At 38.3% G+C, this 16,780-nt stretch overlaps 2 protein-coding genes across 2 annotated transcripts; both read left to right on the top strand.

The window, feature by feature from the left end:
- The first annotated feature begins 575 nt into the window (after positions 1-575).
- Positions 576-3,011, top strand: LOC149556571 (uncharacterized). Its single transcript, XM_089829908.1, has one exon. It carries the CDS (start codon positions 576-578, stop codon positions 3,009-3,011), a length of 2,436 nt encoding a protein of 811 aa, XP_089686034.1.
- A 2,711-nt stretch (positions 3,012-5,722) lies between these two features.
- On the top strand, positions 5,723-8,077 carry LOC149556570 (uncharacterized). Its single transcript, XM_089829907.1, has one exon. The coding sequence runs from the start codon at positions 5,723-5,725 to the stop codon at positions 8,075-8,077; it is 2,355 nt and encodes a 784-aa protein (XP_089686033.1).
- Positions 8,078-16,780: the final 8,703 nt, after the last annotated feature.

Genomic DNA, 16,780 nt, shown 5'->3' with positions numbered 1-16,780 from the left:
AGGAATGTATCAGAAGGAAAAAGAGGAAATTCTACAGACTCCTTAGGAAATAGCAGGGATTCAGTCCTTCGCTCTTCGGTCCAACCCCCATCCTCTCGGCTGACCCTCTTTCTGTTCACCCACCTACCCCTCCTCTTCTTTCCAACTCCTCGCGGCTACGTCCCTCCTCCTCCTCCCTCAGCTTTGTCCCCTTCTCTTGCTATCATACTCCCCCCTCACATGACCATATCTTAGACCCCGTCGCTCTGCCACCTTCCCAGCTTTCGTCTCCTCGTTTTCCTCTTCCTGCGCCCTCCCAGCCACTCCCCCTGCCACCTCGTTTCAAGGCTACATCTTCTCACTCGGCAGCGACTTCCCCCACAGCGTCGTTTCCTCCTAAGGTCTCCAAGCGCCAGATCTCCTCTCCTCATCTATCCTGGAGAAGCTGTGCGCCTTTATTCTCTCGTGCTGCCCGCCAGTCCATGGTTCATAGCGCTCATCTTTGCAGCACCACGTCGTGCTCTCCGCTCCAGCAGTGATCCCCGCCCAGCGGCTCATCCTTGGTGCAGAGTTTGCTTCCTCCAAATAGCTCATCAATGGTGCAGAGCTCGCTTCAGCCAAACAGCTCCTCCCTGGTGCATGGTATGCTTCCGCCCAACGGCTCATTCTTGGAACAAGGTACGCTTCTGTCTACTCCTCATTTTTCTTACTGCCTTAATTCGTTGGACTCAGCTGTTCACCTGTCGTCTGATTTCGATTTGGACATGCTTTCTCCACCCACCCAATTGCATTCACCCAAGGTTGACATCAATTCAATCATTCCTCCGCTCACCAGCCACTCTGACCATACGTCCCATCACTCTTTTCATGCTGCTTCCCCTCCATGCCTCCCTTGCTCTCCCCATTTGCAAACCCCCTCTTTCTCTCCTCGCCTCTCTAAACCTCAGGCTTCCTCTCCTGGCCCTCATTCTCTCGGTCCGAGTGCTGCCCCTCCTTCCCATCCTTCATTGTCCAAGTTTGACCATCACTCTGGTTCCCCTCCCTCTCCACCTTGTTCTCCGCTTCCCGGCCTCATCCCCATCTCTCCCAACCCTTCCCCAGTGTTACACTGGGAATCCAAACTGGTGGTCAACCTTTCCCGTGCTCCTTTAGACCCCCTCGATTTTAAGTTTCTCAGTAGAGGCCTCAATTTATCTATCTCTCCCCGCTCCATTCCTCACATCAATTTTCTAGTTGAAGTGGAGAATGCGGCTCATTCCCTCCCCTCCGCTATCGCCGAGATTGTTAGGCAAGATTGTGCAGTTGCTTTAAGGCGTGCCAAACCTCCCAAGTGTAATATCCCCTATTTTGAGTCTCTTGCCTTCCAACACCTTCTTCGCAATCATGACCTCGTTATCTCCAGGGCGGATAAAGGCAATGCCACTGTTATCTTGGATAAATCAGACTATATTTCCAAGATGTATGACCTTCTCTCAGACCCTGACAGCTATAGGGTTGTTCATCGCAACCCGTGCAGTAAAATCTTGAAGAAGGTCAAAATGGCCATCGCCAACTCCTCTTTTGACGATGCCACAAAGAGGCGTCTCTTGCCCTCCAAAGAGCTTACTCCTCGTATCTATGGCATCCCTAAGATCCATAAAGCCAACATTCCTTTAAGGCCCATTGTGGATACTATGGGCTCCCCTACCTACAAGCTTTCCTCCTTCTTAGCTAAGCTCTTATCCCCTCATATCGGTAATGTTGACTCATTTGTCAAGGACTCGCAACACTTTTTTGATTTTATCCGTGATGCCTCGTGCGATGATAGGGATATCTTGGTCAGCTTTGATGTTGTTTCCCTCTTCACCAAAGTCCCCATCATCGATGCTATTGACATCATCAGGCGCAAGGTCAATTCTGAGGTTGCCTCCTTAGTAGAGTTATGTCTTCGATCCACTTTCTTCTCTTTCCAAGGGGTTATTTACGAGCAAGTGGATGGTGTGGCCATGGGCTCGCCCCTCTCTCCACTTGTTGCCAACCTCTATATGGAACATTTCGAAGACATTGCTCTACGTTCTTCCCCTCTCAAACCTAAATGGTGGAAACGTTATGTTGATGACACCAACGTCTGTTGGCCCCATGGCCTTAAAAAGCTTGAAGATTTTCATGCGCATCTCAATAATGTGGCTTCTTGCATTTCTTTTACCAAAGAGGTTGAATCTGCCAAGTGCTTACCTTTTCTTGACATCTTGATTATCAGAAAACCTTATGGTACCTTAGGTCGCAAGGTTTTCTGCAAAGCCACTCATACCGACCGCTATCTTCATGCTGCTTCGCATCACCACCCTAGCCAAAAAGTGGGCATTATCAAAACCCTTTCCTTGAGAGCCTTCCGTATTTGCGATGTTGACAACTTAGACCTTGAGCTTTCCCACCTCCGCCAAGTCTTCATATGGAATGGCTATTCGCACAAGCAAATCTCTCGGGCTTTCAATCTCGCTAGGTCTTTCTCGCACGCCTCCTCGCTCCCTTCCTCTTCTCCCCCAGACCCCTCTTCTTTTGTCTCTCTTCCTTTCGTTGCCGGCATCTCTCACAAGATCGCCAAGATTCTGACCAAGCATGGTGTGCGGGTGGCTTTCAGACCCTTGACCACCTTAAAAAATTGCATCCCCTCGCTTAAAGACCCCAGGGATGTCTTCTTGGAATTGGGCGTCTATAAGATCCAGTGCTCTTGTGGTACTCCTTATATAGGTGAAACTGGTCACTCTATCCACACGAGGATCAAAGAACATGCTGCTGACATTAGGCATGAACGAGTGGCCAAATCAGCCTTGGCAGAACACTCCACCTCCACTAAGCATCATGTCTTCCTAGAAAACGCTCTTGTTGTGTGCAGGGAAGACAACTTCTTCAAGAGGAAACTCAAAGAGGCTGTTGAAATCTTCAACAACCCTTCCAACCTCAATCGCGATGACGGCTGGAACTTGAACACCTCTTGGCATCCTCTGTTGTCTTCCCTCCCTCCTCTTTCGCCTCGCGTTCTTCCCTCCTAGCTCGGGTTTCTTCCCTCCCCTTTCTCTTCCGCTTTTCTCTCTCTTGGCTCCTCGTTGCCCCCCTCTGTCTCTCCCCTTTCCCCCTCGCTTTCCAACTCTGGGTGGATGCCTGTCCTCGTCTCCTCCACTCTCACTCTCTCTCTCCCTCTTTCTCCCTCTCCCTCCCCCTTTTTCACCCTCGTTCATGTTTCTCTCCTCGGGGTCCCCCCTTTTTTCTTCTCTTTGTTGGTTGCCTTGGGTTTTTTGTGGTCTGCACTTATTTTTACCTTTATTTATTTTTGTATTCCTTTCCGTTTACTTTTTAGTTTTTGAATTCTTTTTACTTTCCATTTTTCTTCTTCTTTTTAATCTCTCATTTTTATTTTTATTTTTTATTTTCTTTATTTTTTATTTTTCTATTTTTATTTTTAAAAATTTTTAATGCTCTTTATTTTTCATTTTTCCTTTTCTTATTTCTCTTTTCTAATTTTTATATTTCTTTTCGTTCACTTCGCTTTTTTCTTTCCTTGTTATCTTTTTATTAGTTATTAATTTATTTTGGTTGATTTCTATTTTTTTTAATTTATCTGATTAGTTTTTGTTTTTATTCATTTATTTATTTTTATTTTTACTTTTTTTTTACATATTTTTGGTTTTTATATTTATATTTTTATATATTTGGGGGTATTATTTTTGCTGGCTGTTTTATTTTTGTTTTTCTGACTTTTTATACTTAATTATTTATTTTTTCTTGTTATTCGCATTCCATTTATTTATTTATTTTTATTTTTTGTTTTTATTTTATTTTTTATTTTTAATTTAGGCTCTCTTTTTTTTATTGCCTCACTCCATTTTCTTTTTCTTTTTATCATTTTTATTTTTTGTTTCTCTTGTTCTTTTTATTTTTTAGTTTTTTGCATTTGTGTTCTATCGCTTCTGGTATTTTTGGTTTATATATATATATATATATTCTTATTGATATATACATTCATATAGATATATATTCGTATATATATCTATACGAATATTTTCATATTGATTTATTCATTCATATAGATATTCATTTATCCCCTTAGATATATATATAATTTTTTGTTTTTTGGTTGTTGTTTTTGCTTGATTAACCGGCTTAGGTATTTATATTTTGTTATTTATAATTTTAATTTATTGATTGTTTGTTCTTGTTTACTGTTTTGGATTTTTTTGATTTTATATATATATATATATATATACATATATATATATGTATATATATGTATATATATATATCTGTATATATATATATATGTATATATATATATATACACCCATATATATATATATATATATATATATATATATATATATATATATATATATATATATATATATATATATATATATATATATATATTTATTCCCGTATTTATACTTTTATATTTTATTTTTGTTTTCCTATCATTTTCATTTCTTATCCTTTCTTCCTTACATTTCCTTCTTTTGACTTCTCACCCTCTCCGTCCTCCGTGCCTCCTCAGTCTCCGTGCCCCTTCCCTCCTCTCCATCCTCTTTTTATACCCTCTCTTAGATCTGCATTCCATTTTTTGCTCTCAGTGACTCAGTGGCATCCTGATGATGGATCATACTGTATGATCCGAAACGTTGATGAAAAAACTCTCACACAATCTTCCCCAAAAATTAATACAATATTCATGGATTGTGGAAATCTGTTTGCTTTGATTGATACCCTTCATGGGAGGGAATTATCAGTGAAATCTAAGAAATTTGAGTTTCTGAGGACCAAGCTCTCAAAGAGGATTGCAGATCTAGCCTTCTTAAAACATTGCAGAGACTCGCAGCTCCTTCCTTCTTTCGTCAAAATCTCGCACCACCTTTGGAATGTTCACACCAGGCGCATATTCTCGCGGGAAACCTTTTCTCTCCTTAGAGCCATCATCCAATCCGCTAGGAGATCCATTAACAGTCTTAATTGCCAAATTTTCTATCTTCATTTGGAGCTCTCTTTATCGCTTAGACCGGACCTGTGGATTCGCTTGGACATTGCCTCTCATGCCAAAGCTGTGGGCCGAACAGAGGAATGTATCAAAAGGCATAAGAGGAAATTCTATAGATTCCTCAGGAAACAACAGGGATTCAGTCCTTCACTCTTCGGTCCAACCCTCGTCCTCTCGGCTGAACCTCTTTCTGTTCCCCCACCTACCCCTCCTCTTCTTTCCAACTCCTCGCGGCTGCGTCCCTCCTCCTCCTCCCTCAGCTCTGTCCCCTTCTCCTGCTATCATACTCCCCCCTCACATGACCATATCTTAGACCCCGTCACTCTGCCACCTTCCCAGCTTTTGTCTCCTCGTTTTCCTCTTCCTGCGCCCTCCTAGCCACTCCCCTCACCACCTCGTTTCAAGGCTACATCTTCTCACTCGGCAGCAACTGCCCCCACAGCGTCATTTCCTCCTAAGGTCTCCAGGCGCCAGATCTCCTCTCCTCATCCATCCTGCAGAAGCTGTGCGCCTTCATTCTCTCGAGCTACTCGCCAGTCCGTGGTTCATAGCGCTCATCTTTACAACACCACGTCGTGCTCTCCGCTCTAGCAGCGATCCCCGCCCAGCGGCTCATCCTTGGTGCAAAGTTTGCTTCCTCCAAACAGCTCATCAATGGTGCAGAGCTCGCTTTAGCCAAACGGCTCCTCCCTGGTGCATGGTACGCTTCCGCCCAACAGCTCATTCTTGGAACAAGGTATGCTTCTGTCTACTCCTCCTCATTTTTCTTACTGCCTTATTTCGTTGGACTTAGCTGTTCACCTGTCGTCTGATTTTGATTTGGACATGCTTTCTCCACCCACCCAATTGCATTCACCCAAGGTTGACATCAATTCAACCATTCCTCCGCTCACCAGCCACTCTGACCATACGTCCCATCACTCTTTTCATGCTGCTTCCCCTCCATGCGTCCCTTGCTCTCCCCATTTGCGAACCCCCTCTTTCTCTCCTTGCCTCTCTAAACCTTGGGCTTCCTCTCTTGGCCCTCATTCTCTCGGTCCGAGTGCTGCCCCTCCTTCCCATCCTTCATCATCCAAGTTTGACCATCACTCTAGTTCCCCTCCCTCTCCACCTCATTCTCCGCTTCTTGGCCTCGTCCCCATCTCTCCCAACCTTTCCCCAGTGTTACACTGGGAATCCAAACTGGTGGTCAACCTTTCCCGTGCTCCTTTAGACCCCCTCGCTTTTAAGTTTCTCAGTAGAGGCCTCAATTTCTCTATCTCTCCCTGCTCCATTCCTCACATCGATTTTCTAGTTGAAGTGGAGAATGCGGCTCATTCCCTCCCCTCCGCTATCGCCGAGATTGTTAGGCAAGATTGTGCAGTTGCTTTAAGGCGTGCCAAACCTCCCAAGTGTAATATCCCCTGTTCTGAGTCTCTTGCCTTCCAACACCATCTTCGCAATCATGACCTCGTTATCTCCAGGGTGGATAAAGGCAATGCCACTGTTATCTTGGATAAATCAGACTATATTTCCAAGATGTATGACCTTCTCTCAGACCCTGACAGCTATAGGGTTGTTCATCGCAACCCATGCAGTAAAATCTTGAAGAAGGTCAAAATGGCCATCGCCAACTCCTCTTTTGACGATGCCACCAAGAGGCGTCTCTTGCCCTCCAAAGAGCTTACTCCTCGTATCTATGGCATCCCTAAGATCCATAAAGCCAACATTCCTTTAAGGCCCATTGTGGATACTATGGGCTCCCCTACCTACAAGCTTGCCTCCTTCTTAGCTAAGCTCTTATCCCCTCATGTCGGTAATGTTGACTCATTTGTCAAGGACTCGCAACACTTTGTTGATTTTATCCGTGATGCCTCGTGCGATGATAGGGATATCTTGGTCAGCTTTGATGTTGTTTCCCTCTTCACCAAAGTCCCCATCATCGATGCTATTGACATCATCAAGCGCAAGGTCAATTTTGAGGTTGCCTCCTTAGTAGAGTTATGTCTTCGATCCACTTTCTTCTCTTTCCAAGGGGTTATTTACGAGCAAGTGGATGGTGTGGCCATGGGCTCACCCCTCTCTCCACTTGTCGCCAACCTCTATATGGAACATTTCGAAGACATTGCTCTACGTTCTTCCCCTCTCAAACCTAAATGGTGGAAACGTTATGTTGATGACACCAACGTCTGTTGGCCCCATGGCCTTGAAAAGCTTGAAGAGTTTCATGCGCATCTCAATAATGTGGCTTCTTGCATTTCTTTTACCAAAGAGGTTGAATCTACCAAGTGCTTACCTTTTCTTGACATCTTGATTATCAGGAAACCTGATGGTACCTTAGGTCGCAAGGTTTTCGGCAAAGCCACTCATACCGACTGCTATCTTCATGCTGCTTCGCATCACCACCCTAGCCAAAAAGTGGGCATTATCAAAACCCTTGCCTTGAGAGCCTTCCGTATTTGCGATGTTGACAACTTAGACCTTGAGCTTTCCCACCTCCGCCAAGTCTTCATATGGAATGGCTATTCGCACAAGCAAATCTCTCGGGCTTTCAATCTCGCTAGGTCTTTCTCGCACGCCTCCTCGCTCCCTTCCTCTTCTCCCCCAGACCCCTCTTCTTTTGTCTCTCTTCCTTTCGTTGCCGGCATCTCTCACAAGATCGCCAAGATTCTGACCAAGCATGGTGTGCGGGTGGCTTTCAGACCCTTGACCACCTTAAAAAATTGCATCCCCTCGCTTAAAGACCCCAGGGATGTCTTCTTGGAATCGGGCGTCTATAAGATCCAGTGCTCTTGTGGTACTCCTTATATAGGTGACACTGGTCGCTCTATCCACACGAGGATCAAAGAACATGCTGCTGACATTAGGCATGAACAAGTGGCCAAATCAGCCTTGGCAGAACACTCCACCTCCACTAAGCATCATGTCTTCCTAGAAAACGCTCTTGTTGTGTGCAGGGAAGACAACTTCTTCAAGAGGAAACTCAAAGAGGCTGTTGAAATCTTCAACAACCCTTCCAACCTCAATCGCGATGACGGCTGGAACTTGAACACCTCTTGGCATCCTCTGTTGTCTTCCCTCCCTCCTCTTTCACCTCGCGTTCTTCCCTCCTAGCTCAGGTTTCTTCCCTCCCCTTTCTCTTCTGCTTTTCTCTCTCTTGGCTCCTCGTTGCCCCCCTCTGTCTCTCCCCCTTCCCCCTCGCTTTCCAACTCTGGGTGGATGCCTGTCCTCGTCTCCTCCACTCTCGCTCTCTTTCTCCCTCTTTCTCCCTCTCCCTCCCCCTTCGTCACCCTTGTTCATGTTTCTCTCCTCGGGGTCCCCCCTTTTTTCTTCTCTTTGTTGGTTGCCTTGGGTTTTTTGTGGTCTGCACTTATTTTTACCTTTATTTATTTTTGTATTCCTTTCCGTTTATTTTTTAGTTTTTGAATTCTTTTTACTTTCCATTTTTCTTCTTCTTTTTAATCTCTCATTTTTATTTTTATTTTTATTTTCTTTATTTTTTATTTTTCTATTTTTATTTTTAAAAAATTTTAATTCTCTTTATTTTTCATTTTTCCTTTTCTTATTTCTCTTTTCCAATTTTTATATTTCTTTTCGTTCACTTCGCTGTTTTCTTTCCTTGTTATCTTTTTATTAGTTATTAATTTATTTTGGTTGATTTCTATTTTTTTGAATTTATCTGATTAGTTTTTGTTTTTATTCATTTATTTATTTTTATTTTTACTTTTGTTTTACATATTTTTGGTTTTTATATTTATATTTTTATATATTTGGGGGTATTATTTTTGCTGGTTGTTTTATTTTTGTTTTTCTGACTTTTTATACTTAATTATTTATTTATTCTTGTTATTCGCATTCCATTTATTTATTTATTTTTATTTTTTGTTTTTACTTTATTTTTAATTTTTAATTTAGGCTCTTTTGTTTTTATTGCCTCACTCCATTTTCTTTTTCTTTTTATCATTTTTATTTTTTGTTTCTCTTGTTCTTTTTATTTTTTAGTTTTTTGCATTTGTTTTCTATCGCTTCTGGTATTTTTGGTTTATATATATATATATATATATATATATATATATATATATATATATATATATATATATATATATATATATATATATATATATATATATATTCTTATTGATATATACATTCATATAGATATATATTCGTATATATATCTATAGGAATATTTTCATATTGATTTATTCATTCATATAGGTATTCTTTCGTATTTATATATATATATATTCTCATAGATTTTCATATAGATATTCATTTATCCCCTTAGATATATATATAATTTTTTGTTTTTTGGTTGTTGTTTTTGCTTGATTAACCGGCTTAGGTATTTATATTTTGTTATTTATAATTTTAATTTATTGATTGTTTGTTCTTGTTTACTGTTTTGGATTTTTTTGATTTTATATATATATATATATATATATATATTCTCGTATTTATACTTTTATATTTTATTTTTGTTTTCCTATCATTTTCATTTCTTATCCTTTCTTCCTTACATTTCCTTCTTTTGACTTCTCACCCTCTCCGTCCTCCGTGCCTCCTCAGTCTCCGTGCCCCTTCCCTCCTCTCCATCCTCTTTTTATCCCCTCTCTTAGATCTGCATTCCATTTTTTGCTCTCAATGACTCAGTGGCATCCTGATGATGGATCATACAGTATGATCCGAAATGTTGATGAAAAAACTCTCACACAATCTTCCCCAGAAATTAATACAATATTTAGAACACTATGATGGCAAAAGTTTTAGATTTTGAAATAATGAAGCATTTTATGTAAAAGAAAAAGGAATCATAGCATTAACTAAAGGTATCAAATGTGAAAATTCTTATTGGGTTGAAGGATAAAAACTTAATCTACTTAGTGTAGCACAACTGCACAATATAGGATACAAGATAGAATTCATGAATGGAAAAGCTAAACTATTAGATGGAAAAGGAAACCTAGTTGGGACTGGCAATCAAACTAAAGGTAAATTTTTTTACCTGAAAGTACATGTTTTTTTAGCTTGAATAGAAGAAAGTTAGCTATGGCATAAAAGGATGTGTCATGTTTTTTTTGATAACCTTGTTACCATAAGTAATAATAAAAGAGTAAGAGGTATACCTTATCCAAGGAAACCTAAAATGGGCATGTGCAAACCATGTCAAATTGGAAAGATGAGTAAAAGAAGTTTTAAAAGTAAGTGTTATAAATTTGAAGAATTTTTGGAACTAGTTCATACAGATCTTTGTGGGCCAATAGGTATAGAAAGCTACTATGCAGGCATATACTTCAATCTATTTGTTGATGATTATTCTAGAATGATGACTGTAATATTTTTGAAAGCTAAATCTTATGATTTTCAAAAGTTCAAATGGTATTTGGCTAGAGTTGAGAAAGAAACAGGGAAGAATCTAAAATTTCTAAGATTAGATAGAGGAGGAGAACTCATCTCAAATGAATTCAAAGAGTTATGTAATGAAAGAGGAATCAACAGACAAGTATCAACACCTAGAACTCCAAAGAAAAATTGAATAGTAGAACGGACAAACATATCCATCATGGAATGTATAAGAACACTAATGACTAAGAATAATTTTGCACCAAAATACTAGACAAAATCAATCAGCATAGCAGTTCATACACTTAGCCAATTTCAATCAAAGAAAGGTATAAAAAAACCTTATGAATTATGGTATGTGTACAAGCCTAATTTTTTTTTATCTCAAATTATTTGGAAGCAAATTCTATATCTTGAAACATGTAAGAAAAGGAAACATTCATACAAAAAGTGATGAAGATATATTCCTAGGCTACTCCAGTAAAGTAAGGCATACAAATATTTGAATCTTTCTACTCATAAATTTATAGAAAGTGCACATGTAAAGATTGATGAGTTTAAAAAAAAGAGAGTGAATAGTAGAGTAGTAAGGATCTTGAAAACTACAAAAAATTTGTTTACTATGAGGAGGAACCTAAGACTTTACCACAAATAATTGAAGCTGATCAAAAGCAAAGTGAACCTAGCAAATCATTGGCAATAAACTTGAGTCATAGATAGTTCAACCCAAGTTTCAACCATAGGTAGTGCAACTTGAGTCACATGTAGTGTAGTCGAAGTCATAGTTAGAGGAACCTAAGTTATAGCAAAATCAACAAGAGGAATCCAAGAAAAAGTGAGAAGATTATGGAGAACCAAGTGAACCAAGTTCAAAGTCAAGAAAGAAAGATACAAGACTTTCAAAGTTTGTTAAAAGACATCATGCACCTAAAAAAATAATTGGAGGAGAGACAAAAGGCATACTCATAAGGAAAAAATTAAAAGGTAAATCTTTTCTTACTGAATTTGAGCCTAGATCTATAAAATATGCATTAGAAAATGAAGGTTGGATAGAGGAAATGAATGAAGAAATTGAGAAAATAGAAAATAATAAAACCTAGTCTCTTGTCCCTAGGCCTAAGGATAAGAATGTGATTAGTACAAAATGGATATTTAGAAATAAGCTAAATGAGAAAGGAGAAGTAACAAGTAAAAAGGTAGGGATTTTATGCAAATTTTATGCTCAAGGAGAAGGTATTGAATATGGGGAAATATTTTTTGCTATTACAAGACTTGAAGGAGTCAAAATACTTCTAACATATATAGCACAAAAAGGATTCAAAGTATATCAGATGGAAGTTAAAACATCTTTCCTGAATAGAGTCTTGGAAGAAGAAGTCAACATTAAACAACTTGAAGGTTTCATTGATCCAAGAAAAAGTGACATGGTATGTAAACTTCACAAAGCTTTATATGGAATGAACAAAGCTCTTAGGGTATGGTATGAAAAGTTGCATTGATATCTAGTTAGAATCTGTTTTGAAAAGATAAATGATAATAGTAACTTTTATATTAAGGAAGGACCACAAGATAAGATATTGCTTGTAGAAATATTTGTAGATGATATCATATTTGGAGGACATGAGATGCTATGCAAATCATTTGCTGAAGAAATGAGGAAAGAATTTTAGATGTCTATGTTTGGAGAGGTAAAATTAGTTTTTGGTCTTAAAGTTAATTAGATGAAGGATATCATATTCATCACTCAATCAAAGTACATCAAAAAAACATTGAAAGTATTTGGAATGGAAGATTCCAATCCAATTGGAACACCTATATCTACTTGACATAAAATTGCAGTGAATGATGGTTAAAATAAGGTAAATTAGACTACTTAAAAATTAATGATTGGAAACTTCAATATGTGGTACACACTAGACCTGATATTGTAATGACAGTTGGCATAGTTGAAAGGTTTTTTTCTAATCCCAAAGAAAATCACATGATGAAAATAAAAAAGAATTATGAGGTACCTAAAAGGGACTAAATAATATGGTTTATGGTATAAGAAAGGAGTAAATCTTAAGTTAAGAGATTTTACTAATGTAGATTGGGCAGGATGAATTGATGTTAGAAAAGACACTAGTGAAGGAGCATTCTTTGTTGGAAAGAGATTAGTATCTTGGGCAAGCAAGAAGAAAAATTGTATTTCTCAATCTACAATAGAAGTAGAGTATGTTGCTATAGTAGTCAATTTTTCTAACATAATATGGATCAAGAAATTGATGTCAAGAATGAAGGAGGAAATCTAGGAACTAGTGGTTATCTATTGTGATAACACAATTGCAATCAACATATCCAAAAATCTTTTGATGCACACAAAGACAAAACACATTGCAATCAAGTATTATTTTTTTAGGGAATTGGTTCAAGACAAAGAGGTGAGATTGGAATATGTAAACACCAAGGAGTAGATACCATATATATTTACTAAGAATTTACCTAAGGATGCATTTATGTATCTAAGAGGTAAACTATGGGTTATTCTCTTATCTCATACTCACTAAAGCAAAAGATAGTGAGGCATCAACCAAGTTCCATTGAAGATCTATCAAGTTGATGCAGTCTATCACACTTATAGTGTGAAATTTAGAGCATGTTGCATATGAATTAGTGTTGGATACAATTGATAATTGCATGATTGTCTTTGATGTTACACAAATGTCATATCAGTCATCAGACAGAGTCTACCGAGCTCAGAAGGTAAGTACAGCTGTTGACAGAGTTTACCAAGCTTGCAAGGTAAACAAAGGAAGTTCAGTGTTTACCGAGCTCACTCGGTAAATAAAGGATATGAGATAGGTTGTCAGTATTTACCGAGTTGACTCGGTCATCGAAGAAAAGTAGCAGACAGTGTTAACCGAGCTCACTCGGTCATCGAAGAAAAGTAGCAGACAGTGAAAAGTAGCAGACAGTGTTAACCGAGCTCACTCGGTCATCGAAGAAAAGTAGCAGACAGTGTTAACCGAGCTCACTCGGTCATCAAAGGAAAGTCGGAGAAATCGGTGTTTACCGAGCTCACTCGGCGACTGAAGGATTTTACGAAATTCTCTATATTAACCGAGCTCAGTCGGTTAACACAGGAATTATTTTCTGTGCAGTATTTACCGAGTTAAGTTGGCTAGCGAAGGATTTCTCGAAGGTTAAGTAATTAAAGTTAATTACCTTATGTAATGTATGAAGCCGACTTATAGCACAATTATTGTAACTTGTATTTGAGTCGACTTGATAATCTGAAAGGTATATATGAAGGATCAAGTTGCGAATTCAAGTATGGAAGTATGAATGTGAAAATGTTAGCAGATATGATTGAATATCTAATATGCGAATTATAAGGAAGGTCAGAGGAAATTTTTGAAGGATCAGAGATGCAGAGTTGCATTTGATCAGAGAAGATCCAGAGGAACAGAACAGAGATCTGTATCAGCAAAGATAAGTTGTATTTATTTCAGATCACTCATTGTTACTTTCTAACAATTGTAACAGTGTTTTCAAATCTCTTAACAGAGTGGGTTTAACAGCCTTTTGTAAAATCCTCTAACAAGGTGGCAATTCAGTTGAATTGATCTAAAGACCTCTAGCAAGGCCACTCCTAGCAGGGTGATTAAATCCTCTAACAAGGTCGCACCTAACAGTGTGTTTTGTAACCTTTAACAAGGTTGGCTCCTAACAGGGCTCACTTCAGAAGAGTGAAAAATAGTAACTAGTTACATTGGTGGTTTTTCCCATATTGGGTTTCCACGTTAAATCTGGTGTCTCTTGTCTCTTGTTTCTTGTGTTTTCAGTTTGATTATATGAGTATCAGCAATGAGTATTTCCTTTGAAATCTTAAGGGACTTGTGGAAAAAGTTTTTGTAGTAACTGATTCACCCCTCCCCTCTCAGTTACTCCATTCTCATTTCCAACAATTGGTATCAGAGCTTATTGGTGCTTGCAGGAAAAGATTTCAAGGATCTAAGCCAAAGATCAAGATGTCTTACAAGAGAGAAATTCCAAGACTCAACAAAAATAACTTCTCTGCATGGCAAGGATTGATGAAACTTCATTTGGCTACTATTGGTGATACAGGACTGAAATATCTTGATGAAAAATACAAAGAACCTTCCGGCACATTATCTGTCAATGATATTGCTGAAAAGAAGACTCAAAACAATATGATGATAGACATTGCATCTGCACTAAGCTATGAAGAATTTGATGATATCAAGGATTGCCAAACTACTTTTGACATGTGGAACAAGCTGAAAGAAATCTATGGAGGAGATGACAATGTGAAAAGAGCAAAAGCAGAAAGTCTAAGAGGACAATTTGACCAAATGAGAATGAGAGAGGATGAAAACATTGCAAAATATGTTGATAGAATCAAAGCATGTGTCAGTGCAATTAGGGCATCTGGAGGTGATATCAAAGAAGAGACGGTTATAAGCAAAGTTCTCAGAACCTTGCTTCCCATCTATGCAATCAGAGTTTCTGCAATTCAAGAAAGAAGGTGTGAAGCAAATCATAATATCAATTTGGAGGCTATAGTTGGAAGACTAACCGCATTTGAACTAGACAATTTTGACAACTATGTTCCAGCTTCCAAAAACACTGAATCAGCATTTGAGGCCAAACTTTCACTCAAAGATAAAGGCAAAAAGAAATCAGAGTCAGAAAGTGATAATGAATCAGACCAAAGTTTAGACAGTGATCTTGAAGTAATTGAAGCTCTACTGGCAAAGAAATACTCCAGAGGCAGAGGAAAATATAAAGGTAAAGTTCCTCTAATCTGTTTTTCATGTGAAGAAATTGGTCATATTGCAGCTAGGTGCCCAAACAAGCAGAACAATGATGAAAAGAAGGGTCATAAATGGAATAGAAAGAAAGATTACAAATCATTCAAGAACAAAGGTAAGAAATCATGTTTCATGGCTGAAAATTCTAAGGATTCTGATAATAGTGAAGATGAAATTGTTTATATTGCTGTGAAAGATGATTCTGATAGTGATGAGGAAGATAAAATGGCTCTTATCTCTCATATAAGTATGCATGATACATGGATTATAGACAGTGGTTGCTCTCATCATATGACTGGTGATAAAACTAAGTTTGATCAGTTTGAAGATTATGATGGTGGCAGTGTAAGGTTTGGTAATAATGAACCTCATTTCATAAAAGGAAGAGGAAGAATCTCTCTAACCAAAGAACTTATATGCAACAATGCCTATTGGGTTGAAGGTCTTAAACATAACTTGCTAAGTGTGGCACAGTTACTCAATACTGGATTTAAGGTGGAATTCATGCATGGAAAGGCAAGACTGTTGAATGAGCAAGGAAAGCTGATAGGATCTGGCACACAAACTAAAGGTAACTTGTTCTACCTTGAACTTGGTGAATGCTCATGTTTTATTGCTCAAATTGAAGAAAGTTGGTTATGGCATAAGAGGTTGTGTCATGTCAATTTTGATAATCTGGTGAAGATAAGAAAATTCAAAAAGGTAAGAGGCATTCCTAATATAAAGAAACCTGAGGTCGATTTATGCAAGAATTGTCAGATTGGAAAAATGGGAAAGACTAGTTTTAAAAGTAAAAGCTATCAGTCTGAAGATATATTAGAAATTGTGCATACTGATTTATGTGGACCCATTGGAATTGAAAGTTATACTGGAGAAAAGTTCTTCATTCTTTTTGTTGATGATTACTCAAGAATGATGACTATTATGTATCTAAGGAATAAATCAGAAGCTTTTGAGAAATTCAAATGGTACTTGGCAAGAGTAGAAAAAGAAACAGGGAAAAGATTGAAATGCTTAAGGTCAGACAGAGGTGGTGAATTCATTTCACATGAGTTCAATAACTTCTGCATTGAAAGAGGAATTAAAAGACAAGTTTCAGCACTAGGAACTCTAGAACAAAATGGGATAGCTGAAAGAAGAAATAGATCCATTATGGATTGTGAAAGGACCCTAATGATTGAAAAGAACATTGCTATCAAATACTGGAAGGAAGCTATCAGCACTGCAGTTCATACCTTGAACCGAGTACAACTGAAAAAGGACTCATTCAAAACTCCCTATGAATTATGGTATGGCTACAAACCCAATGTAAGTTATCTGAAAGTATTTGGAAGCAAATGTTATATTCTGAAAGAATCTAGAAAAGGTAAATTTGATGTAAAAGGAGATGAAGGAATATTTCTAGGTTACTCTTGTAAAAGCAAAGCATATAGATGTTTAAATCTATCTACTCACAAGGTCATAGAAAGTGCACATGTGAAAGTTGATGAGTTTGCAGAGAAATCAGAAGAAGAAAGCAAGAAGGTTCCTGAAGACTACAGAATATTTATTTACATTGAACCTGATACTATACCAAGTACACCAGTTAATCAGGAATCCTCAACTCCCGAGTCATCAATGACCGAGTTGCAGGAAGTTCAAACCGAGACATAGGAAGTTT

Source organism: Cupressus sempervirens, chromosome 5, assembly GCF_028749045.1.
Source record: "Cupressus sempervirens isolate cs-2001-9-10 chromosome 5, ASM2874904v1, whole genome shotgun sequence".
NCBI lineage: Eukaryota > Viridiplantae > Streptophyta > Pinopsida > Cupressales > Cupressaceae > Cupressus > Cupressus sempervirens.
The sequence above is the reverse complement of the archived record's forward strand: the minus strand, read 5'-3'. Positions and strand labels throughout refer to the sequence as shown.